Source organism: Desmodus rotundus, chromosome 7 (genome assembly GCF_022682495.2).
Source record: "Desmodus rotundus isolate HL8 chromosome 7, HLdesRot8A.1, whole genome shotgun sequence".
Taxonomy (NCBI): Eukaryota; Metazoa; Chordata; class Mammalia; order Chiroptera; family Phyllostomidae; genus Desmodus; species Desmodus rotundus.
The window spans coordinates 11728732-11753839 of NC_071393.1; the positions used below are offsets into that span (position 1 = coordinate 11728732).

At 50.3% G+C, this 25108-nt stretch overlaps 1 protein-coding gene across 5 annotated transcripts in view; it reads right to left on the bottom strand.

The window, feature by feature from the left end:
- The window catches only part of ACACB (acetyl-CoA carboxylase beta), a 94274-nt gene that overhangs the window by 55215 nt on the left and 13951 nt on the right, over positions 1-25108 (bottom strand). For 3 of the 5 annotated variants that reach the window (XM_045201029.3, XM_045201028.2, XM_024567216.4), the window contains exons 2-9: positions 24172-24812; positions 6599-6731; positions 4256-4394; positions 3343-3452; positions 3023-3104; positions 1702-1800; positions 597-706; positions 386-496 (exon numbers count right to left, since the gene is read on the bottom strand). In XM_045201029.3, the coding sequence (XP_045056964.2) occupies positions 386-496; positions 597-706; positions 1702-1800; positions 3023-3104; positions 3343-3452; positions 4256-4394; positions 6599-6731; positions 24172-24803 (1416 nt within the window). In that variant the 5' untranslated portion in view covers positions 24804-24812. Of the gene's footprint in view, positions 1-385; positions 497-596; positions 707-1701; positions 1801-3022; positions 3105-3342; positions 3453-4255; positions 4395-6598; positions 6732-16184; positions 16421-24171; positions 24813-25108 lie in introns of those variants that run through there. The other 2 variants (XM_024567217.3, XM_024567218.3) reach the window with 2 other exon arrangements.

Here is a 25108-nt window from a genome sequence, read left to right on the forward strand (position 1 = left end):
CAGCACTCAATCCACTGAGCCACACCAGCCAGGGCATTTTAAAATTATTTTTAAAAAGAGTTAATGTGCTATTAAGAGTTGGGTGCACGAACTGGTTTTCTGCTCCACATTCAGTAACATACACACAGAAAATATTTCTTTAAACAAAAGCAGGACGGAAGCCCTGAGCTTTCCTCCTTTCCTGCTCCCTGCGCTCGCTCAGCTGGCTGTCCACGGTGGAACCTGCAGACAGACTGACTGCATCCTTCAAACAGCGGAAAGTCACTGTCTTATAGGCGTGTCCTTGAGAGACTCTTAAAGAAAATGATGTGGCCCTGCTGGCGCGACAACTGAGTAAGATGATTCCCAAAGATGTGAAAAAAAACCACGCAGCAGGAAGACTCACTTGTCTGAAAAGGATCGGGAAGTCCTCGGCGCTCTCCACCTTCCGGATTCCTTTCCCTCCACCGCCTTCCGAAGCTTTGATCATCAAGGGAAAACCAATCCTTTCTGCTGCCTGGGGGGCAAAGGGCAAAGGGAGCTCTTTAGAGGTGAGACATTTTCCACCGCCACTGGCACAGTGGGAAGGTTCTGGGTCCCCCAGGCTCTGCGGTTACCTCCAAGCCTTCCTCTACGTCTTTCACACAACCCTGGTGGTAAATGTCCTCCGGGACACAGACTCTTGTCCCCTGCTGCAGGTCGTCTTCTGCCAATTCCACCGTCAGACCTGGAGTCACAAAGGACGCTGAGTTCCCCAAGGATGGCAGACACACACAACACAGAAAACCATGGGGTCCCCTCACCGAAGCGGCTCCAGGCCCGGCCTCTGGCTCAGCAGGGTGCAGACACAGCCCTTCAGCTTCATTAACTACTGACTTCTAATTTTCTTACCGACTAACTCACCCCTGAATGGGAAATCAAGCTCAAGAAATTCAGACCTCGTCTACCAAGAACACCATATTAACCTGAATCCAAAATAATCCCATTCTACCCTATAGGGTTATTTATATGTGAATCATTATTTTCCAATACCCTGTGAAGATTGAAAAACAAAACCAAACAGGACTTTCTATTCCAAATTTAAAATTCAATCTTTGGAAGAAAAAAAAATCAATTAAATAGGAAACTCCTGAGACTTTTTCCTGTTTATTTTTTAATATACCTTAGAAATTCTACTTGGAGAAATTTATCCTAAGGAAATGATCAAAATGTACATAAGATATTTAGCCATAAGATGATCAAGCCTCCATGACTTCTAATATTTTTTAAATTAGAACAAAATGAACCGGAAACTGGAAAATGTATAACTAGAGAGAACTGCTAAATAAATCGTGGTGTATCTGGATGATATAATCCTATGCAGGCATTTTAAGTGTGGCAAAGTATATTTATTGTCATAGAAAGATTAGTGAGAAAAATAAGTCCTAAACTACTAAATACAAGGCTTTGTTTCAAAGGATATGGTTAGAAAAAAAGACTAGAAAGGTAGACAGGTCCCTAAAATGCAACAAATATTCAACAGAGTCAGGATTATAAATTATTGGTTGTTTTTTTTTCTCCTATTTTCCAAGTTGTCTACAATGAAACTGGACCACTTGTTTAATAATTTGAAACTTGTAAGTGAAAGAATAAAAAAAAAAAGCATATTCTGGTCCCCCCCATTGCTCACATTAGCAAGACTGGGTGGAGGAGCCCCCCAAAGTGAAGGCCAGGGTCCCTTACCGCTTCCACTCCAGGACAGTGTTGGAATCTGCAGCGTCTGGGCCACGATGGTGGAGGCGATCTTATCTCCCAGGGCCCACATGGCCTCACTGGGGGGGCCTGAGGAGTCAGGGACAGGGGGAAGGCGGAATCGAGTCAGCCACAAGGCCCCCCACAGCCGAGTGTCGACCAAGTGCCAGTTGTCAGGTGTCAGGTCCCAGGTCCCAGGGAGTTTACCATCAAGTCAGGGAAGAAAAACGTCTTGGTATGCCACTTCGTCAGTCAACTTTCAACACGTGTGGACTGTAAACCTGGTCTCAGTGACAACCTAAGCTCTGTGGCACCCATAAAATTCACTTTCGGGGGGAGGCAAAAAGCTAGACCGAGAGGGCAAGCCAGAACCTCAAAAAGTTAGGCCATGGCTGAGCAAACCTTTCCTGTAACGAACCACATAGGATATACATTCAGCTTCGTATTTCAGCCGGCCTCTCACAAATACTCAACTGTGCCAGCGTGGGTGAAAGCAGCCACAGGCAACACCCAAATGAATGAGCAGGGCTGTGTTTCAGTAAAACTTTATTTACAAAAGCTGGCAGTGGGCTGGATAGAGCTGGTGGAATGTAGTTTGCCAGCTTGCGGGCTGGACCATCAACCGCCAGAGGCGCTAAAACTGCAGGATAGGAAGAATCCTGAGTGACAGTCGATCAAAGACCATGGGCAGATAAAACACCAGTGGGCACCGGTCACCAGGCCGAGCCTTGGAAGATCAGGCGTTGATCTGCACCGAGCTGCTTCACACACGTCTGTGCTGAGGGCCCAAAGGTAAGGGGGTGGTAAACGATTCCCCAAACCGTGCAAGGATGTCAGAGAGCATAATTACACAAAGGTTACAGATGTAAGTTTGAATCCTGAAACAAACAGATGCCGCAGATAATAAGTATCATTGGACTTAATAAATAGAGAGATGAGGGGCTCTGGTCCCGAAGCGTTAGGACAGTCCAGAGGCCTGAGAACAGCCCGAGCAGAGGTGTGGTCTCATCCGAAATGTGACCTCCCAACCTAGTGATAAATCTGAACATGGCTGGCATCTCATCACCCACAGGAAACCTAGCAGAGGTCTGCTTGCCCCAGCATTGTGCCACTATGGTATCCATGGTAACGGTTCCATTTTTCCCTGGCTGACCACGGACCCAGGTGCCCTCCCACCCCTGGACTCACTTGCTCCTGACAATGAATATGTGAGGGGGGAGTACCAAACTGACCTCCACTCTCTAGGGCTGCGCTAGGAAGAGAGGGTAACCCAGAGGAGTGTCCCATCAACGCCCCGATTCTCACACTCTACCTAAGAAAGCAATCTCGTGCTTGCACAGGAGCTCCGGAAGTTTGGGGTTTTCGGAGGCGTGGCCCCAGCCAGCCCACACCGCCTGCAAACACAGAGAGACATGAATGAAGATCTTCCTTCACAACCCGCCTCCCGTCCCACACCGAAAGCTCTTGGCTGGGTCGTAGCAGCCCTGGATTTCAGATTCACACAGGACCCAGCCAGCTCCTTTACCCCGTCTGAAGTGCAGAATCGAGCTGCCCCTTTTGAAGTGTGGAATCAAGCTGCCCCAGAGCTCAAGCATCGTCCCAGGGCAGACAGGAGCGCCCCGCCCAACTTACCTGCACAGGGATTCTCTTGGCAATGTCCACGATGAGCTCCACGTTGGCATAGTTGTTGTTGTTGGGGCCCCCTGGCACGGGGACATACTGATCGGCCATCTTGATGTACTCTGGAAAGAACAAGAGAGACGGAAGCCGACTGTAGGAAATCTGCAAGACACCAGTAGGGACAGCCATGGAGAGAAGAACCGAGTAAGTGTGACGGTTCTCGGGCGACAACGGACCAGTGTGTGTGATAAGTAGAAGAAAACCGACGATGATGTTACTATGTCTGTCTGGACCAGGCCTCAAGGGAACAAAAATAGAAGCAAGCAAGCTATCAGGATAGTGGGATCAGAGGTAGGCTTAGTTTTTCGTTGTTTTTTTTTTTAAATTCCTAAACTCTATCTTAACATGGTTTGGCTGTTAAAAAATACAATGTTTGTTTTTAGTCATGGTTAAAAAAAATAACATAACATTTACCATCTGACTCATTTTTTGAGTGCACAGTTCAGTAGTGATAAGTATATTTACATGGGTGGGAAGCAGATCGCCAGAACTCCGTCACCTCACAGATCTGACACTCTGCGCCCCTGAAGCAGCTCCCCTTCCCCTCCCCACTCCCCCACCCTGGCGACCACCACTCTGCTTTCTCTCTCTAAGATGTTGACCACACTCTGGACCTCATCGGACTGGAATCAGACAGTATTTGTCTTTCTGTGACTGATCCATTTCACTTCCCATAATGTCCTAAAGTTTCCTCCGTGTCACGTGACAGCCATTCCTGCCTTTTTAAAGCTGAATGTGATACTATGTTTTGGTTTTAACATACCCGTACTCTTTGAGGCAGAAATTCCACTTCAAGAAATATGTCCTTGCAGGCAAGGATGGGGCATGGCGGGGTGGGAGGGGGAGGGAGTGAAGTCCCAAATACCTGCGTTGGCTTTGAGATCCTCCGGAGTCACCATGACTACAAACCGGATGGCCCGCTCATTTCGGAACATCTCGTAGGCCCACCTGCGGATGGAGCGCATGCACTTCACGGCGGCGATGCCATTGTTGGCAATGAGCACCTGGACAGGGAAAAGGAGGAAGGGGCCAGAGCTGCACACCTCCCTGCAACAGAGGCTGCGTGCCACCCTGGGGTGCATCTCAGGGCTGCTGAGGCTCCTGCAGTGCCCGGAACACGCATTTCCTCTGTGTATTTCTACAGCACACAGTGTGGCGCAGAGCAGGTGCTTGGTGTCTGCGGACTGTGCGAATAGATGATCGGATGGAGGGACACATAGATAGATGGACAGATGGATACCGGACAGGTAGGTGGATGAATAAAAGGATAACTAAATAGGTGGGTTGATGGATGGATGGATGACTGGATGGATGACCAGATGGATGGATGGATGGATGACTGGATGGATGGATGACCAGAAGGATGGATGGATGGATGGATGGATGGATGGATGACTGGATGGATGACCAGATGGATGGATGGATGGATGACCGGATGGATGGATGACCAGAAGGATGGATGGATGGATGGATGACTGGATGGATGGATGACCAGATGGGTGGATGGATGGATGACCAGAAGGATGGATGGATGACTGGATGGATGGATGGATGGATGGATGACTGGATGGATGACTGGATGGATGGATGACCAGATGGGTGGGTGGGTGGATGGATGGATGGATGGATGGATGGATGGATGGATGGATGACTGGATGGATGGATGGGTGGGTGGGTGGGTGGATGGATGGATGGATGGATGGATGGATGGATGGATGGATGGTGGGATGGGTGGATGGATGGATGACTGGATGGATGGATGACCAGAAGGATGGATGGACGGATGACTGGATGGATGGATGGATGGATGGATGGATGGATGGATGGATGGATAGATGGATGGATGACTGGATGGATGGATGGATGGATGGATGGATGGGTGGGTGGATGGATGGATGGATGGATGGATGGATGGATGACCAGGTGGATGGATGGATGGATGGATGGATGGATGGGTGGATGGATAACCAGATGGATGGATGGATGGATGGATGGATGGATGACTAATGGATAGATGGATAAATAAATGACTTTGGATGCCTTCCTTTGGTGCCACTGTGATCACTCAACCTTTCTGCAGGTTTAGAAGGCACTAAGTCACATTATTACAATGTATTTCATTTCATCTTCACAACAGACCTTTGAAAGAGGTTGTATTACTATCTCTATTTGGGATCGAAGACATTAAAACTCAGAGGAGTTAAGGCACTTGCCCAAGGTCGCACAGCCAGTAAGTGGCAGAGCTGGGACTTGAGCCCTCCACAGTCAGACCTGTGCTCAGAACTGCACCCGTTCAGCATGACCGCCTCCACATCCCGAAGGTTAAAGAGCCCAGACTGGGTGAGGAGGAAAGGCAGTAATGCTGGCTGTCCCCACGACAGAAGGGGTCTTGGTTTCAATTCTTGTTTGTACCATGAACTTGCTGTGTGGCATTAGACAGTTCCTAAAAAAAAACCAGGCACATGGCCTCGAAGTTCTGACTTACCTAGCAAGTCCATACAGGGGTGGGCAAAAGTAGGTTTCCAGCTGTGAGTCCATGATGCACAGTTTATTCTTGCATTATCATTTATTTATTATTGCATTATTTATTATCAACTACTTTAGCCCACCACTGTATTTTAAGGCCCTTACATTGCTAACCAATCTTTACAACAGCCCTGGAAGACAAATCTCAGTAGAACTTTGGGGTGTGATTGGCTCTGTTTTAATAGAAGGGGAAACTGAGCCCAGATGCTGTGTCCCATGAGCGGCCATGGCAGACAGGCCCCAGAGCTCCCAGCTCAGGTTCAATGTCCTCTCTCCCCTTTTTAAAAGGGCAAATTTTAGCTCTTTCCCTTTGTTACTGTCATTCCAGTATGCGGGCCTCCTCTTCTCTAAGGGGCTGCAAACCTGGGGAGGCCAGGGCTGGGCTTGATGCTTCCCCCCCCCCCATGACCTAGGAAGCAGCCCCGTGCACGAAGGCACTGCAGGGTGCTTTGCAAAGTCTGATGAGGCCTCAGTCTCCTCCTCTGTGAAGTGGGGTCACACGTCTGCTGCTCAGGCTGTCGTAACTGTGGAAAGCTCACGAAGCCCAGCACCCAGCACTCATTAAGTGCTCGCCAAGGGGTGGCCCCCTCCCTTCCTCTGCAGTGTGAGCACCCAGTTGGACGCTGGTTCTCCCACTCCACCCTACCAGGCCTCACACAGAACACCGGGACCCCATCCATACCTTCTCGATGACTCGATCGCCCCCAAAGCGTGTTACAAACTCGGCTGGTGAAGCTACGGTGAAGTCTCTGTGCAGGCTCACCTTCTTCTGTTCTCGGCCCCTCCTCACCAGGTGGAGCCCAGACATGCTGGGCCTGCAGAGGCAATAGGACAGACACGCATGAGCCAGGAAGCCTGGGATGCTGGGGGGGAGCATCGGGGCCTAGCACCCATAAAATTAACTTCCACACAGAGCAGCTGAGGCCCATCAGACCCCTGCTGCACTGTCCTTCTCCATGACCTTGAAGCATTCATGTCACAAGGAGGCTCAAGAAGAGGCCATCACACGAATAAAGCAGGTGGAGCCCCTGACCTGCCCCAAGCTATACGTTCAGATTTGTCATCTTAAATTAACTTTTACCTTCTGTGCCCATAACTTAAAAACTCAATACTAAGAAGCCTATAACAGGGGTGGAAATTTGGGATCAGGGGGAAGTCACATATTCTAATACTTTAAACATGTTAAATAGTAGTGATAATGTTCGTGCACTTTTTCTGGAAGTGTGTATCAACATTTTAAAAATGAAAACAAACAAAAAATCATATAATAAAGAAAACAGAGGTTCCCTGCCCCACCCTCTCCAGAACCCGGCACACCTCCAGCGTTCCGAACAATGTGTGTGCGCTACCTCGTGGGTCGTCCATTTGGGACACCCTCTGTGGCCTTCCTACCTTGACAGATGAGGAAACCACGCCCTTGCTTGGCCGCCCTACCCCCTTCCCTTCTCCCAGCCTCTCTGTAGGGCCATAGACAGTGCCCTTCTGTCAGGTCACTATTCAGTGTTTTATGAGCCTGGGGTCATTACTCACAGGGGAGGGTTGGAAAATCACCAGATTTTCCTTTCTGGTTTTTTTTTCCCCCCTGGAGTTCATGATTTTTTTTTTTCATTGACTTGGTTTTCCTTACACACTTGTTAATTCATCCCATAGCCTCCGCTACATGTGAGATCGCTGGCCCTTTCCACTGGTGACATCTTTCCTGAAGGCCTCTGCTCCCCCTTTCACCTGGGCTGGCTATTCTTGAGACCCCCTACGGAAGCGTCATTCTGGGACCCTCCTTTGCTGACATCATTAAGTTCGCTTTACCTTTCCTTGGGTTTTTTTTTCCCCCCATCACCGTTTATCCCCCCATACCCTCTTCCCCCGCTGGTTGCTCATTTGAGGATCACATGGCTCCCTCTTTCTTGGTGGACTCCCTGGTTTTGCTGGGGCACCTCCTCTAGTAGTTTCATCCGGCTAAAAGGAGGGTAGGTGGCACCGCACATAGTGATGGTGTCCTCGACATGCCTGTCCTGTTCCTGGTTGCCCGGGGCTCCCTCGTCACTGTCACCCTAGAGATTCTGTTTGACTCTATGCTGGATCTCTGGTTCCTGTCTCCCATTATGAAGCTCGTCTCTGATTTTATCTCGTTTCAGTAGAAGGCATCCTTTAGCAGCTTTCTAAGAAAAGGTGTTCAGGGGGCTAAATGTTTTACAGCCACGCATGTTCTAGAACTGTCTTCGGCCTTCACATTCGACCCTATTGTTTGGTCATATGCGGAATTCTAGGAGGGAAAACCTTCTCCTTCGGAGTTTTGGAAGCCTTGTGCCATTGAGCTGCCCAAGGGTGCTAGAACCAGAGCCGTTCTGACCCTTGATACTTTGGGGGCTTCTTTTCATATCCAGAAGCTGATAGGACCTCCTCTGTCCTCTGTATTCACATTTTCACAGGGGTACACTCAGCTGTGTGTCTGCTCCCATCCGTGAGGCTGGGGATCTGTTAGGCTCCTTCAGTGGAGAAACTCACAGCCAGGAATTTGTCTCCAAATACTTCCCTGGTGATGTCCAGCCTCCTTTTTCTCTATTCTTTCCAGAAGTCCTATTACTTGAATGTTGAAATTCCTGGACCGGCCCACCAGTATATGTATTTTTCCCTCTCCTATCTTCCATTTACTTTCTGGGCAATTCCTTCAGCCTTCTCTTCTAACCATACAGGGGAGCTTTTCCCTTCTGCTATATCATGCTTTTTTAACATGTAATAGCCTGTTCTTGGTGGGCAAATGTCCCTTTCCGTGCATCCTCTCCAACCTCGACGGAGTGTTAATGACGGCACTTTCAAGCTCTCTTCTCCTAGCAGGATTTCTGTCTCTTCCAAGTTTCCTGTGTCCCTTTGTTTGCTTGGGGCCCGCCTTGCCCATTAGAAACTGGACACAATGTTTGGTGAGCCCTGGTCACTTCTTCACGACCAGGAGCAGGGATGAAAGGGCTGCTCAGAAGTGGACCCTGAGCTCTATGCAGGGTGACCTGGGAGGGCTGCATTTTGGGAAACCCCAGACATCTTTAGAGTCATCCTCCTGCGCAGGCCCAGTTCCCCTGGGAGAAGTCTCTGGGTCTTCTGCACGGAGGAAAAGCTGGCCTGGAGCCTGAGCGGGAAGAAGGGGGAACTACAGGGACAGGTGTAGGGGACAGGGCAGGTTTCAGGATTCAGCATCTGCCAAGACCCTTATCCTCCTGCTGGGGGTAGGGGCCCCACTCTCTCCAGTGTGCCCATCAGTACCCAGTCCCAAGACCTCCTGCCTTCCATTAGCACGGATGTGGGCAGCCCCCAGCCACAGGGAGCAGGGCGAGGGATCTGGGACTCTTACACCCAATCCTTCTCTTCCTCCCTTCACCCCCAGTTGCAGAGGCACCGATGCTGTCAGTCCCTGCGCTTTTCGGGGTGCAGAGCTGGTGGGTTCTCGGCTTGCCTCCCTGCTGCCCTATGACTCAGACCCCTTGGTTCTGCTAAGCCAATCGCTGCTTATTCACCTGCTTTCCAGCTTCCCAAATGTTGCTCATCTCCCCTCCTGTTCTCCCAGGCTTGATGGCTTTCTATCTCTGTTTTGTTGTTTGTTTTTTAACCTCTTTGCTGTCATTTGGTGAGATTTTGACAGGAGTAGAATCAGACGGGAGCATTCAGTCAACTTTCTTAATCCAGCCATGGGGCATAAACTGGGAGCTGCCATCTGGCAAGAATTAGGTTAGAGGTCAACCACGCAGAGGCATGTCCAGAGACGGTGATCGCCAGGCATCTTGGGAGGCTGGGGTGAGTGGGTTCAGTGGGCCAAAAGTTTGGGTGGAAAACTGATCGTAAGGAACACTGCCAGCACGCCACCATCTATCGTCTGAGCCGGGAACAGCAAGGCTGGAGGCAAATGAGCAGTCGGGGGAAAGAAATTCCACTTCACAGAGGAGGAAACTGAGGTCCAGCCAGGCAAAGGGGGTCACCCAGCAAGTCTCCAGGCCTGGGGCTCTTTCCATCACACCAGGAAATGTTGGGTTTGGGCATTCTCTGCTATATAAAGTCTCTGCATCCAGTACAGTTTCCCATGAGAAAACCCTCCTACACCCCCAGTCTGCCTCCACCACCAACACCATCCCCTCCCTCGGCCTGATCCCCAGCGTGAATCACCAAAGGCTCTGCCCTGCCTGTCAGAGATACAGAAATGGACTTCTCGGCCAGGGGAACAAAAAGAGAAATGAGCCCTGGCCAGGTAGCTCAGTTGATTAGATCATCATTCCCATATTCCCAGGTTGCAGGTTCGATTCCCCATCAGGGTGCATACAAAAATCAACTGATGAATGCATACATAAGTGGAACAACAAATCAATGTTTCTCCCTCTGTCTCTCAAATCAGTCAGTAATTATTTTTTAAAAAGAGAAATGAATGACAGAAACCCTTCGTGTTTACATGCTGCTATAGGATATGTCCTTTCAATGAAGACCCTCTCTGTTCTGCTGGGCTTATGCGAGGTGCCTGAGTGAATGAACAAGTGATTTCTGGCCCCTGAGACAGAGCGCCTCCCTGCTTCCCATTAACTGCAAGGAACTTTTCTTCCAAAACGTCCTACGACTGACCTGCTGTCATGCAACAGGACTCAGAACAGTCCTTCGGAAAGCCAACGTCATCTTGCAAATGTGAACTGTGCTTTTACCACAATTACAGCATTAACCAGGAAGTAGTTCAGTGTGTTTTTGAAAAACTTTCTTTCTTTCTTTACAGAAAAGGCAGATTTGGCCCATGCGCCATAATTTTCAGACCCCTGATCTAGGGAAGTAGACACCGAAATGTTAACAGCAGTTATCTCAGGTGGCTAAATTAGGGGTAGTTTCTGTTTTCTTCTCTTTGCCTGTATTTGTTTTCGGCAATGAAGTATTATTTTCAATAAGAAAGAAGCTCTTAATTTTGTAAAGGGGATGCTAAAAGTCATAGTAAAGCACTCAGTTTCCTTATCTTTAAAATGAGGATAGTAGTGCTGGCTGGGTAGCCCAGTTGCTTAGAGCATCATCCCGATACACCAAGGTTGTGGGTTCAATCCCCGGTCAGTGCACATACAAGAGGCAAGCGATGAATGCATGAGTGAGTGGAACAACAAATTGATGTTTCTCTCCTTCCCTTCTTCTCTCTCTTGAAATAAAAATAATTTAAAAAAAATGAGGATAACAACAGGGACCTCACTGGCTTGTGAGGATTAAATAATAGGTGGAAAGTAAACGACGGCGTCTGGTACACAGTACACCCTGTATTATTACATCAGTGCAGTGATTCAATAACCAAGTGATATAACAGTCAAGAGGACCAGAAGCTGCCGATCCCCCAACCTCAGCAGGAAAGGCACCAGGCTACCCCTCAGCCCAGGCCACTCTCCATCCATCCACAGCCCTCCCCCGCTGGCTGGCTTGACCCTTTGGCCTCAGAAAGTCTGAGATATCCCACACACATACACACAAACACTGAAACTCTAGCAATTTGACCTAAGGGGAACAAAGAAAGCTTCAGCCATTAGAAAAACCATGGTGTGGCTTGATTTCGTAACTGGCGACAGAGCCCTTCCATCAGGTGGCTCCCAAACCCATCGCTCAGCAAGGGCGGCAGGTGAACCCACACTTGCTGCCGAGGTAGCTTTTTTAAGGCCCCGTCTCTAGGCTGGTGGCTATTTTTATTTGTTTTTGACAAAGTTGGAGGCCAACCAACACCAGCTCTGGAGGACCGACCTTCGGCTGGCATCTGGCAAGGGTGGAAGGTGAAACAGTCCGTGGTGACTTTTGGAAATGGCTTCAGGTGTGATCAACTACGCCACAGAGCTGTTAGCCAGACACCAGACACAGTCAGCTGCCGAGGCAAAAGACCAGGGAGAACTATACTGGGAGAGAGGGGACAACATTCTCCAGTGTCACTACGGATCGAGCACAGGGGGCTTCTCACTGCATCCCCACCACCCTGAACAGAGGAGGCCATCATCTCCTGCTCACGATGAGGAAACCGAGGCTCAGAGAGGCCCACTGACCTCAAGAGGCACAGCTGGCAAGGAGAGCTGGGCTTCCAATGTGACTCTATCTGGCCCTGGCCAGGTGGCTCAGTTGGTTAGAACGCTGTCCTGTACACCAAAAGGTTGCGGGTTTGATTCCCAGTCAGGGCACATACCTGGGTTGTGGATTCAAACCCCAGTTGGGGGGTATTTGGAGGCCATTAATCAATGGTTCTCTCATACTGATGTTTCTCTCCCTCTCTCTCTCCCTTCCTCTCTCTCTAAAATCAATAACCATATCCTCGAATGAGGATTTTTTTTAAAGCACTTGTATTTGAGAGGTACTACACGTAATGCAGAGTTCTCAACGGAGGGGGACAATTTTGCTCTCCAGGGACATACAGCCATGTCTACAAACACGTTCGGTTGTCACAACCTGGGGGCTGCTCCTGGCATCTAGAGGGCAGAGCCCAGGGATGTTGTCCAGCATCTTGCAAAGAACAGGACAGTCCCCGCCACGAAGAATTACGGGGCCCCAACATTCAATAGTCTGCCCCCGAGAAACCCCGGTGGACCACAGCCGTCCTCCCAGGCCTGGAGTCTGGAATCTGCTGTCTCTGACCTGTATAATCTTGGGAAAGTTGCTTCCGTACTCTGTGTCTCGGTTCCCTCCTAGGATGGAACTGCTTAACAATATGAACAGTACCTGCCTCACGGAGCATGCATCCAGGGTTCAGCCCTGGGCATGGCCTGCAGTGGCGAGCTGAAGCAGAGACGTCTCTCTGCAGGGGCGCCGTTACAAGAGCCATAGTACAGAGCCATCCAGCCAGGGCCCTGGTATCGACCAGCTCTGAAGTCCCTTACCCCCTCTTCTTCTGCACAATAGACGGGTGATGAGCTAAGAGAAGTGAACGCCTTACCACCACACTAGGAAAGACGCTGCATGGCCCAGCACAGGCTGACAACTCCGAATTCATCTTCGGGCTCCCAGATAAACGCACCCATGGAAACGTCTTAGTCCACCTGTTCCATCAGTGCCTCCTGGGATCGCCACTTTTCCTAGGCCAGGGGTCAGCCTACCAAGCCCCAAGGGCTAACTCCAGCCTGCCATCTGCTTTTGTTGCTCCCACAAATGAATAATGGTTTTTATATATTTTCCTTTTTTAAAAATATTTGTAATGTTTGAGAAAGAATTGTATTTTGTGACACATAAAAATTACGTGAAGTTCAAATCTCACCGTCCGTAAATAAAGTGTGACTGGAATGCCGTCCGCCCATTGAACTGCGCGTTACCTACGGCTGCTGGTGCAGTGACCAGCGGCACCGGGCCACAGGGCCACAGAGCTGAAAATACTCACTACCTGGTCCTTCGTGAGAACAGCGCCAACTTCAAGTTACGCAGCGGTTTTCAGCCTTGACTGTATACCCCATCATATGAGAAGCTTTAAAAAAAAATGCTGATGACCGGCCCCACCTGGACTAATTAATCAGCATGCCTGGGAGTGACGGTTGGGGAGCACCCAGGCACCTACATTTTTCAAAACTCCCCGCAGGGAATTCTAATGCCCAGGCAGGGTGAGAACCACAGAGAGAGCCAGAACCGAAATTTCAACACAGACCGCTGGCCTCGGCTCTGAGCAGAATTCCCGCAGCAGTAATGTCATTCACCGTGGATGGTGGGATTTGTGGGACTCACCGAAGACCAGATTCTTCTGCCACCCCTTCCCCAACTTCATTCACCCCATTCAACTCAAGCCGCTTCCAAGAAGCTCTTCTCCAAAACTCTGACCCACAGGCATCTCCCCCAGTCTCTGAATTCTGGCCCTGTCTGCACACCAAGGGAGGGAGGCTGGTCAGCGCTGGGGATCTCGCTTTCCTACGCGCTCTGGCTCCTTAGTAGAAGGTCCAGCCTTCAGGACAGGATCCCAAAGGCCTCTTGACTCCCCAGGCCTCTTTCACAAGGGAAGTGCCGTTACTGCTATCAGTTGTGCAAATGTTTGCGTCGATCGGGGATGGTACTCAAGGCCAGCACTTCCCACAGTGCTTGGCTCCACGCTGGACGCTCTCAGGAACCCAGGAAAGGCCTACTAGAATTAGCACCATTGACAGACAAGGAAACTGAGGTTCCCAGGGTTGATGGCAGTCGCTCCACATCGCACGGCTCGGTGGCAGAGCGGGGCTGTCTAACTCCATCTTTTTAGCAACTGTTAAGCTAAGACCATGCAGTTGCTAAGACCAATAAAGCACCTTCACATTATTATAAATACAGTGACTACGTGGCCTGAATTTGCAGGGACAGGTCCAATTTCTTTCAAGTTTACTGCTTTGGATTAAAGTGGTTTATGAAAGGTAGATTTTTAGATTAAAGTCTATAATTTAATGTGATTCAACACTCATATGTTAAACCTTTGAAGTAAACAGCTGTAGAGAGAAGGAAAAAATGTACCCTCTGCAGGCCCCGTGGCCTGCTTTGGGTGTTTTTGCCAGAGGTGTTAATTCAGGGCCCCAAAATGTGCACGAAATGTGACCTCTGTGCTCAGGAAGACTCAGTGCCTGAGCAAGCTCTGAACCCCTCCCTGCCCCTCTGCAGCCGCTTTGCTCACACACACCCTGAGGGGCCCCTAAAGACTCCCACAGTCTCCTCTTCAGGATGACCGAACAACTACAAGGTCAGCCTCCCTCCTGGCGGGCGGACCACATGTCTGGGACAAGTCTCCTGCCTTTTCTTCATGCGCCATCAGAGGAACCAAGAGTCCTCGCTGCCTGACATGCTCGCTGCTGCAGAAAACAGTTTTCAACAAATTCTTTAATCTTCTGACTAGTCCAACATTAGGGAGGACTCTTATTTCTGAAGTTGTGCTCTTAAAGCAGTAGCAACTGGCTGCCTTTAGAGAGCCCTCTGGGAAAGGGAACAAGCATGAATCTGGGTTATGTTCTCCCGGGCAATGAGAACCTCGGTTTCCTCATCTATGAAATGGGGATGGCAGCACCCGCTTTAGTGCCCCCTGATGGTGGTGAAAAGACGGCATGGCAGCACACCTACAGAGCCTTCAGCCTGGTAGCAGTTGTTACTGTTGCACCCAGTAGGCCTTGACTTTGAATTGCTGAGAAAACAGCTCCCCGGCTGGATGAAGCTCCTAGAAGGTAGAGGTCATGTTTCCCAAGCATTCTAAAGGAATACTATGAACCCAGTACAAAGCATGATGTAGAACAAAGGTTGACAAATGTTTTCTATAAAGGACCAGGTAGTAAATGCTCTCGGTTTTATGGCCCAGTCTCTGCACTTAACTCTGCCCTTGCCGTTGGAAAGCAGCCACAGACAATACATAAACGAGGAGCATGGCTGTGTTCCAATAAAACTTTATTTGTGGACACTGAAAGCTAAATTTCATGTAATTTTTACATATCCCCAAATAGTATTCTTCTTTTGATTTTTTTTTAAAACCATCTAAAAGTTAAAAAACCGTGCTTTACTGGCAAACCAAACAAAATTAGGCTGCAGGCCACAGTCAGCTGAGCCAGTGGTAGAATACTTCTGTCACATGAAAAAGCAAGTTAGAGTACAATAGGTTCCGTATGCTTCGAGTTCATACATCAAAACACACCTTCACGGGGAAAAAAGTTCTACGGATGGATGCACAGCAACTGGTAATAAACATCGGGGCGGCGGGGGTATGGGCGATTTTTGTTCCTCCTTTCTGTTTATCTGTAATTGTCTGAATTTTCAACAAACGTAGCATCACTTTGGTAACTTTTTACAATGCTTTAAAATGAACAGGGGGGGAGAAAGAAAGAAACCTAGCAGGTAGGGTTGAGAAGCACTCAGTGCACAGAAATGCCTAGAGTAACCTGCTCAGGAAATAACCTGAAACGTGATGCCTACTCAGGTGCGCGTGGATTCGCCCCGGGCTTCACAATCACTAGGTTTCAAAGAGATTTGCCACGACCAACATCTTTATCAAGGGTAAGGGGAGGGAGAGGAGGGAGCCGGGGCCCCGCCAACTGGTCAACCTTGGGACACCTGTGTGCTCCTAAGCGCCCTCCTCCAATCAACATCACTGCCAAATCCGTCCTCCTCTCCAAAGCCGAGTCCAGCTAGTGTTTTTGCAGGGCGGGCTCCATCTTCCCAGCCGCCAGAAAGAGGCCTGCATTTCTTCGGGTGCGGGCGGGGTGGAGGGGGTGGTGCTAAGGGCAGGACTTCACGGTGGGGAGCGGGAAGTGCGGACGGCGCCGCCTAAGTTTGTAAAAGTTAACGGTCGTTGAAATTGCAGGCTCACTTACTTCACTTCGCGATCAGGGAAACCGACCTTGCACTTGGCAGGACTCATGTTGACCGCCCCACCGGCCAGTCCCGCCGGGCTCCTGCTGGGATGCAGAGCATGCGTCTTCTGCAGCGGACTGGGGTCCCGGAGCCCAGAGGGGCAACCAGGTCGCGACCAGCAGGCGGAGGCCCAGTCGTGCAGCAGCCTGAGGGCGCCGGACTCCGCGCTGCTCTTCCTCCATCCCGAAATGCCTCCCGCGCGCAACTGTCCGGGGAGGACGCGCCCGCCCAGGCCCCGCCTTGCCCCACCCTCAAACGGACCCCGCCTCCTGCCCCGGGACGGATCGGGTCCCGCCCCCCGGGCCCTCCAATCTTGGAGCCGCAGCTGACCTTGGGCGCTGGGCGACAGCTGCTCTCGAAAAAAGACGCCTTGGCTGCTTGCCCCTCAAGCTCCCCGGACTACAATAGAAGAGTTCTAGGACGGCCTCCCCCTAAGACTGGCAGCTGCAAAACACTCGCAATTAATGGGCTTGAATACACACACAACGGGGAAGTGGCGGAAAATGTGGGCTATCTGAAGCGAGTCAGCTGGCACGACGGTGCCTCGTAAAAGCCCCAGTAGTCTCGGCTTCCAAGTTCCTGGGTTTTTTTTTTTTGCTTATTCTTTCACCTCTACTTCCATGGACGCGTTTGCTCCATGCTCTCGCCTCCCCACAGCGGGCTTTCCAGCACATACTTTGAACCACTTGGGTCCCCTTCCAGAGTGAGGGCCTCTTAGACTGGGAAGACCCCAGACAACCTGTGACCTTAAATAAGCTGCTTTCTGGTAAGATGACCATTTCCTGAGTGCTTCTGGGGGACTTTGTCTCATTGGACCCTTGCAGGAAACCTGTTGTTTTTATTCCCATAATGCAGCGATGTGTGTTGCCCAAGGTGACAGCTAGCTGGTGACTTGAACCCCGGCAGAACGAATGAATGAATGCTTCTCCAAGTAGTCAAAAGAGATAAAAGGGATTCAAAACACCGACTAGCAACTACTGCAATAATAATAAATGCAGCCTATGTTCATAGCAAACAAAAAGCAAAAAAACAAATGATGTAAATGTTTGCAAATGATCGCCTTCAAAAAGCATGGCCAGGGCCACACCTCCAGGGGGCGCTATGTGGGTGTGCCCAGAAAAGAAATAGGGACCTCCCCCTAGCGTTGTATTAACAGCCCTACCTGTGGGCGCTGGTAAGTTGCGTTTTAACCATTTTCTAAAATATTTCAACAACAGGTTAAAAAATAAAGCAGGTGAACAAAATTCTCAGTTCTTTAGAGTTTCTAGACTGTTCTTTATGGCCTCACCTTCAGTCCTTCCAAACAAGAAACCAACTTTAGGCTGATTTTTTTTTTTAAGTTTCAAACCAAAACCAAAAAGCATTTGTCCCCCAATGACCCAAACGTCCATGTAACCACCTCAAAACAGGGAGAGCAATTAAAATCAGGAAATGAAAGCATTTCAAAACACCCTCCCCTACCCAAAGTCTGTTAGGGTCACGCAGCAGAGAACTCTCACCGGTTTCCTTGCATCGCTCTAGATTTTTACTCTCTGTTGACAAAACGCTAACACCTGGTGAACACTGAGTGGCTGTTTTAACTTGTCTGCGCATATATCCCAACACGCCTGGCTTTACCCAGGGGTCTCAAGAAAGGGATTTCATTTAGGTGGCTGGGCTTTGCGTGTCATCAGAGGGATAATGACTCGGGGTTTTCACTGCCCTGTTAGGTAATAGAAGACGAGAAGGAAAGAATAACACACACGCCTATGCCCAACACCACCGTCATACAAACGTCATTAGTACTTGTGATTTTCAGTGAAACGGCTCAAACCTGGCTGTACTTGGCAATCTCGCGCTGCAAGCCCTTCTCCTGACAGTGACCAGAGGCTGCATTTAACTTGTTGGCGTTGCGGAGGGAAAACCCAGGTCAGCGGCAGCACCCACACACACACACGCAGTGAACACGGAAACGCACGTGCAAGTGACTAGCAGCAGGGCGGAAAGCCGAGAGGGATGACTGACCTCAGGCCCGTCCCTCTGCGCTGTGTGACCTTGAGCAAACCCCTTCTCTCCACTTCCTCTCCTGTCAAATCACTGACACACGACGTGCTTTTGTTAAGAAAATAAAACAATCCCTTTCAATATATGATGGGGGAAGTATTATGGTTAAGTATAGAGCAGAAGTAAAAGATTTTTCTAAAACAGGATGCTGATGTTCAAGGGGAAGGAGAAAAATAGGACCGTTTAGTCACTCTGTGCCCTATATATTTTTTTAAGATTTTATTTATTTATTTTCAGACAGAGGGGAAGGGAGGGAGAAAAAGAGGGAGAGAAACATCAGTGTGTGGTTGCCTCTCGCATGCCCCCTACTGGGGATCTGGCCTGCAACCCAGGCATGTGCCCTGAGTGGGAATTGAACTGGTAACCCTTTGGTTCGCAGGCTGGCTCTCAATCCACTGAGCTACACAAGCCAGGGCTCCTGTATTTCCCTGTATTAATTTAATAGCCAACCTCTCCCAGACCTCTATAGTCATTCTACTAACAGAACAACAAAAAGGCAGGGATTCTCTTTATGCCTGGCTTCCACAGAACATCTTAGGAGCTATAGAGATTTGAAAATGGGGATTCTGTCAGCCCCCCACTAAATTAATAAATGAATACACAAAGACATTATAGAAAGATCCACCGCATTGTATTCAGAGACAAATACAGATACGTAGAGAGAGTTTAAAGTGTTGTGAGCTGCTCACCACGTGGAGCTGCTGAGAAAGGTGTGGGTGCTGATGATGAGCGGGAAGGGCCTGGGGAGGTGCCCACTGCAAAGCCACCCAGGATGCTCTTTGGGACAGGGAGAGCACGGCAAGGTCCCAAGGGTCCGTGTGCTCTCCAGTATGCCTTCAGTCCCTCACAGGGCTCCCTGCTTCCTGTCCAGACCCCCACAGGCCCTCACTCGCCTTCTCAGAATCCCAGGCGTGCGTTGATACACCTCTCAAACTCAACAGTGCCACGTGGAAGTGAGCATTTTGGAAAATGGCAGAGGAAAGGCCCAGCCCCCATGTGCTGTTTTGTATTTTATCCTGCATCAGGGACACTCCACCTGCCTTTTCAATCCCTCTTCCTCCTCCGTGGACACAGGTTGCCATACCTTAAGAGTGTATGCCTATTGGGGCTTGGGAACAGCCATGATACTGGTGAGAACTTTGGGAGATGCCCATTCAACGGATGGCAACCGAGGCAGCCTGGGACCATCCACTCCCGGCACTTCCTCCCATGTGATCTCAACAGACTTCCAGAGGAGACCCAGTAGTAGCCTGCTTCAGCAGGGAAGGGCACTGCAGCTCGGAGGGCTCAGGGGACTCTGAGACCTGAACCCAGGACTGTCTGGCGACGGGTCCTGGGGCCTCACTATGACACCATGCTTTGCATTCAGTGACAATGACTGCACGGTGGGCACTGCTTTAAGTGCTGTGCTCATAGCAACCCAACTAAGCCGGACACTGGCCCTGTGAGGCAGTGCCACTGTGGTCTGACTTCAGAGGACGCTGAAGCACAGAAGGTGACGGCTCAGCCCCAGGTCCCACGGTGGATGGCAGAGGGGAGGAGTCGGCAGGCCGGTCCTCAGTCAGCTGGCCCCCAACCCTCTACCACCCTCTCCAGCTATGAAGGGAGACGTTCTGGGCTCACGGCCTCTCAGCCCTCACCCTGTCCTCTATGAGGGCAGGGGCCGGGTCTCAACATCCGTGAGTCCACAGAGCCAGCCACAGTGCCTGGCACCCACCCAGCAGGATTGCAATAAATGCTCCCAAGCCAATGAGTGGAGGGGACAAACCTTAGCTTCTCTGCTTGACCATTTCATGCCTTAGTTTGTCCTTCAACTTGCCTAGAACCCAGACCCTCTGCAGTAATCGGCGAAGGAGAAAATCATTATAAATTTTTTCCAATTTTCCAGCTGCTCTCTTTTCCGCATCCCCCAACCCCCACCTACCCTTCCCCACACACAAAAAAACAAAAGCAGCCCTGGCCAAGTGGCTCAGTTGTTTGGAGCATTGTCCTGTGCACCAGAGAGCTGAGGGTTCAATCCCCGGTTAGGACATGAACCTAGGTTGCAGGTTGGATCCCTCATCAGGGCACATACAGGAGGCAACCGATGGATGTTTCTCTCTCACATCAATGTTTCTCTCCCCCCCGCCCCCAATGAAATCAATAAACATATCCTTGGGTAAGGATTTAAAAAAAGAAAAGCAAGGACTGTTAGAGCCACAAAGGACCCTGGAGTATCCAGGCTGGCCCAGAGAGGGTGGGTGACGTCCCCAAGATCACTCAGCTCAATGGTGGTTGCTTGATAAACTGCCCCATCCCCTGACTCTCCCACTCGTGGAAAGAACAAGCTGGACGGAGGGTGGAGGTGCCTCTGCTGGAGTGCAGGGAGGTGGCAGCATAGACACTGGGGGTTTTCAGCCCACTTTCTAAGCTGCACCTGCTGAGGGTCTGGGTTCAAATGGCGCTCCGGGCCCGTGGCGGTCTTGCTGGGAGACCTCGGACAGACCCCTGAACCTCTCCGGCCTCAGCTTCATCGCTAGGAAGTGAGACGACTGGTTCCCTCCCCCCACCCACAATACACTTCATAATGTTTTATTATCAAACGTTGTTAAAACTCGTTAGAACAATATTTACAGCAGAAAGTTAGAGAACACAGGAGAAAAGTTAAATTACTGATAATCATACCACATAAAGACAATGATTATCAACTATTTGGAGACACTCCTTCCTGTGTCTCTAGCCGCATGCACACATTTACTAAACACAAGCATTTTTTGTTCACTATGTGCCAGGAATGGTCTAAGCAGGTTACAAACACGAGTCCACCATCCTTTTTCCAAAACTGCCAGGGCCCCACGGGCTTCGGAATTGGGGAACTGCATTTTTTAGGAAAGTAAAACTTCATGTCACACATTTTCATGTTAATATTTCAGTAGCAGAAGACAGGAGTATTCTCACAAAAGGAGATAAAGACTATAAATAACCTCACAACTATTCCAGGCGGGTTTGCTGTTAAGTGAGTTCACCGCCAACTCATGAACTTGCATTTCATAACTTTAAATTTCAGGACTGAGTGGTGCAATCCCGAATCCATCCCATCCCATCGTGTCCACTCATGCACCCCACAGGGCAGCACTGTTAGGGTAAAAGCTAGTAAGAGGAGGCTTTGAACCTGGCATCTCACCCCAGGCCCACCGTGCACTAACCACGCTGCTGCTTGATAAGTGAAAAGGGGAAGCCTGTCACCTTCGTTTCAGAGTATGTGAGCGTCTGTCTTGCCACACGATGTCACGTTCTCATCACCTCTATTTCTAAGGGTTGCATGGGATTTCCAACCTTTGGGGACTGCTTCCAAGTGCAAGGAAAGGCCAAGTCCCAACCCCTGGCCTGAGATGAACCCAAAAGGGAAGAGACTGGAGGGGAGGGGAGCCCTGAAACAGCACGAAGTCATTGGATCTATAGTATTTTTAGCCAGCCCTTGTCAGCTGGGAAAATGGAAGGGAAGGGGGGGATTACATAGCCGTATAAAAAGCAGAAGAAAAATTCAAAAGTGGAGTTTAGTCTCAGAACTAGTCTATAAAGTCACAAGATTTATGCAAAGGGAATTTTATGAGAACAAAAATTCTACTTCCCCCCCCTTTTTTTGTTGCTAAAGAGCAACAAAATGTCTCTTCATTCGTTCATTCATTCATAATCTATTCCCAGACTCATTCATCAAGTGTTCCGCATGCCCCAGAAATAACATATTCTGTCTTTGACAAGTACGCCTTGCTCATTTCATTCATGCATTTGGCAAATATTTACCCAGAATCTACCCTGAGCCCGCACTAGGCTAGGGAGTGGGGGAAAGCAGAGACCCCATAAATATGGCCCTGTTTTCATGGAGTTTGCAAGAGACCGGTAAAAACTAAGTAAACTAATGGGGAAATTAAAGACATAATTTCAAGAGGTGATTCAGTGCTGTAAAAACAATACATCAGAGTGATGGATCAAGAAAGTAGGGGCACAAGGGGAATACTCTGAAGGTGGGAGGGGGGCAGGGAGGGCCCTCAGAGGCGGTGACTTTGATAGGCAAAAGATAGAGATGGAGGCAGGACTGGCTACAGAATTTATGGGGCCCAGGACAAAATGTAGAGCCTGTTGTTCAAAAGTTGTTGAGAATCCCAAGATGGTGACAGCAGAGCACTCAGCCACGTGCCCAAGGTGCTGTGTGACTGCCCGGGTCACTGCTGTGGAGCTGGCCCTGGTGGGAGGTCTAGGGTATGAAGAGGAAGAGGCGGTTCAGAGGGCACAGCAAGTGCAAAGGCCCAGAGCTGCGAGGGTGCGTATTCTGGGATGGGGAGGGCAGAAAAGGGCCCCTTTGCAGGCTGCTTCAAAAGGCGCTTCCTCCCAAACTCAAAACACATGCATTTTCCATCCCTGGCCTTGCCAGTCTCACAGTGGGAGGCCCAGCAGGAAGAGACCCGGTGGGGGGGCCACAAGGTGGCCTTTGGGTGGCACCGAGGCCAAGTGGCTCCTGAGGACACTGCGGGAGGCAGGGAAGACCCACAGACACACGTCCCTTCTTTGCTGTGGTTTCCACGCAAGCACAGAGGAGTCCTAGAATGAACCCTCCTGGCCTTTGTTTTCTGTCTAAGAAATAGGGAAGGAGGTGGAGCCGGGCTGGAAGGACTAGCCCACACCCTGCTCTCTGCTTCCACTTTGGAGAAACAAGGCCCAAAGGGTAGGAGATGTGCCTGAGGGCGCAGACTGCTGAGCAGCTTATCAGGAAAAGAACCCTAATAATAATAAAGAGAACTTCCTGGAATTAACAGGGACTCTGCAGGCTTCATTTCCTTGATGCTCCAGCTGGTGGCAAGCGGCATGCCAGCCTGTCCCACCCCGGAACTCCATGACCCACATCTGAACTGGCCGGAGCATTTCCCCTGCGGGTCCCCGGCGGAAAATGTGTCACCACCCTACCTAAGAGAATAGCCCAGCAGCGGCCCTCCACAAAGCAACATTCTGGAGGGGTTTTTTGGAGAGGTAAGGGCATCCCCCTGACCATGCCTTCAGAGAGTTGGCCCAAGGCCCTGCCAGGGGTGTGAAAGAAGGGTCAACGGGGGACCGCCAAATACCAGGCTAGTGAGGTCCCCAAATACACCAAAATACGGAAGCCGAAACTCTACAGCCAGATAACAGAACACTCAGCCTCATTCTGAAGCACTGTTTCCAACCAGCTGGCACACAGGCTTTGAAATCATTTTTTCATGCAGCCAACCTCTGGGGTCAGTGGCACCAGGGCTTGACTCCCTGAGATACCTCCACGTGGGATTCTCACTCGTTAGAAACAAGAAATGAGCCCTGGCTGGTGTGGCTCAGTGGGTTGGGCATTGGTCTACAAACCGAATGGTCACTGGTTCGATTCCCGATTCGAGCACATGGCTGCATTGTAGCCAGGTCCCAAGTAGGGGGCACATGAGAGGCAGCCGATGGATATTTCTCTCACACATCAATGTTTCTTTCCCTCTCTTTCTCCCTCCCTCCCCCCTCTCTAAAAATACATAAATAAAAATCTTTAAAAAATGAAAGAAAGAAACAAGGAGTGAATGTTTCTTCAGGAGGCAGGGAAACTGTCCTGCCCTTCAGGCTCCCATCCTCCCTTGTGGCTCCTGCCAGCCTTAGCTCACTCGGCTTCAATTATAACTAGTTACACGCAAGGTCATCTTCTCCAGCTCGGCTGAGATTGGCTAGAAAGCCAGGTTCTTGTACACGCAGTAGATGTTTAATAAACGGTTCTGAAAGGCGGGAGGGAAGGAAGAAGAGAAGGGCACTGTCTCCTGCTTTTCACATAGCTACCCTGGCAGCGCTGGCATCAGTGGATGGCGTGACCGAGCAGGAAAGGGTACAGATGCTTTGCTAACTCAAGGACAAAGGGCACATTACCTCATCGTGGGGACGGAGGACTCGGAATCGCCTGCGGTCCGAGCAGCCTCCAGGGGCAGGCCCCCCAGGCTGGCCCGGCTGCCCCTGCGGGAAGACTCCCGGGAGCCCACGCTGGCGTCCTCGTCAGAGGAGTTGTCATCGAAGGAGCCCAGGATGAATTTAGTCATCAGCTGCGATTTGATGTGCGCCTGTTTCTGGTCTTCTCTGGAGAGGGCTCTGCCTCGGGCCTGGGGCCTGGTTGGTGAGGACAGGACATTGGTGTCTGGGGCCTCCGGGCTCCGAGTCCCTGTCCCATTGGCTGGGGAGGCATCCCGGGAGGGAAGGGGGCTCTTCTGAGGATTCCGATATGGGGGCGGCCGGGAGGTTCTTTTCAGAGAGGCATCTTTGCGACCTTTCAGGGAGGCCGGCTCAGCCTGGTCAGGAGTCTTTGGCCCCGAGCTGCTGTCTCCGTTTTTCTGCAGTGGCTCCTCTGAGCTGTCAGATGCTGGAAGGGACTCCTGGTTCAGGAGGATGTCTCCCTCTGAGTGGTTCTTGGTGGCTGGTGTGGAGTCGGTCATTTTCCCCCAGATTTTTAACCAGGACAAGGTCAGGCAGGAGACAATCAGACAAGATAGGAAAAAGAGCAGGATCATTCAGAAAACCTGTGAGGAGAAAAGGAGAGATGCTTGAGGGCCTGTGTAATCGAGTTACTTCTCTCTGAAAGGAGCTAGTGCAGTGGGAGGCAGCTGGGGCCTCGAATCCAGCCGACAGACCCGGAGGAGAAAAGGGTCCTCCTCCCGGCAGCGGCTCATCACGTGCGGTGGTCTTGGGCACCTTCCTGAACCCCTCTGAATCCGGGTTTCTCACCTCGAATTTAGGTGCACTGACACATGCTCACAGTTAATTAGAAACATGCATGCGAGAGAGAACCAGATGAATGAGATCATGTATGCTTGAG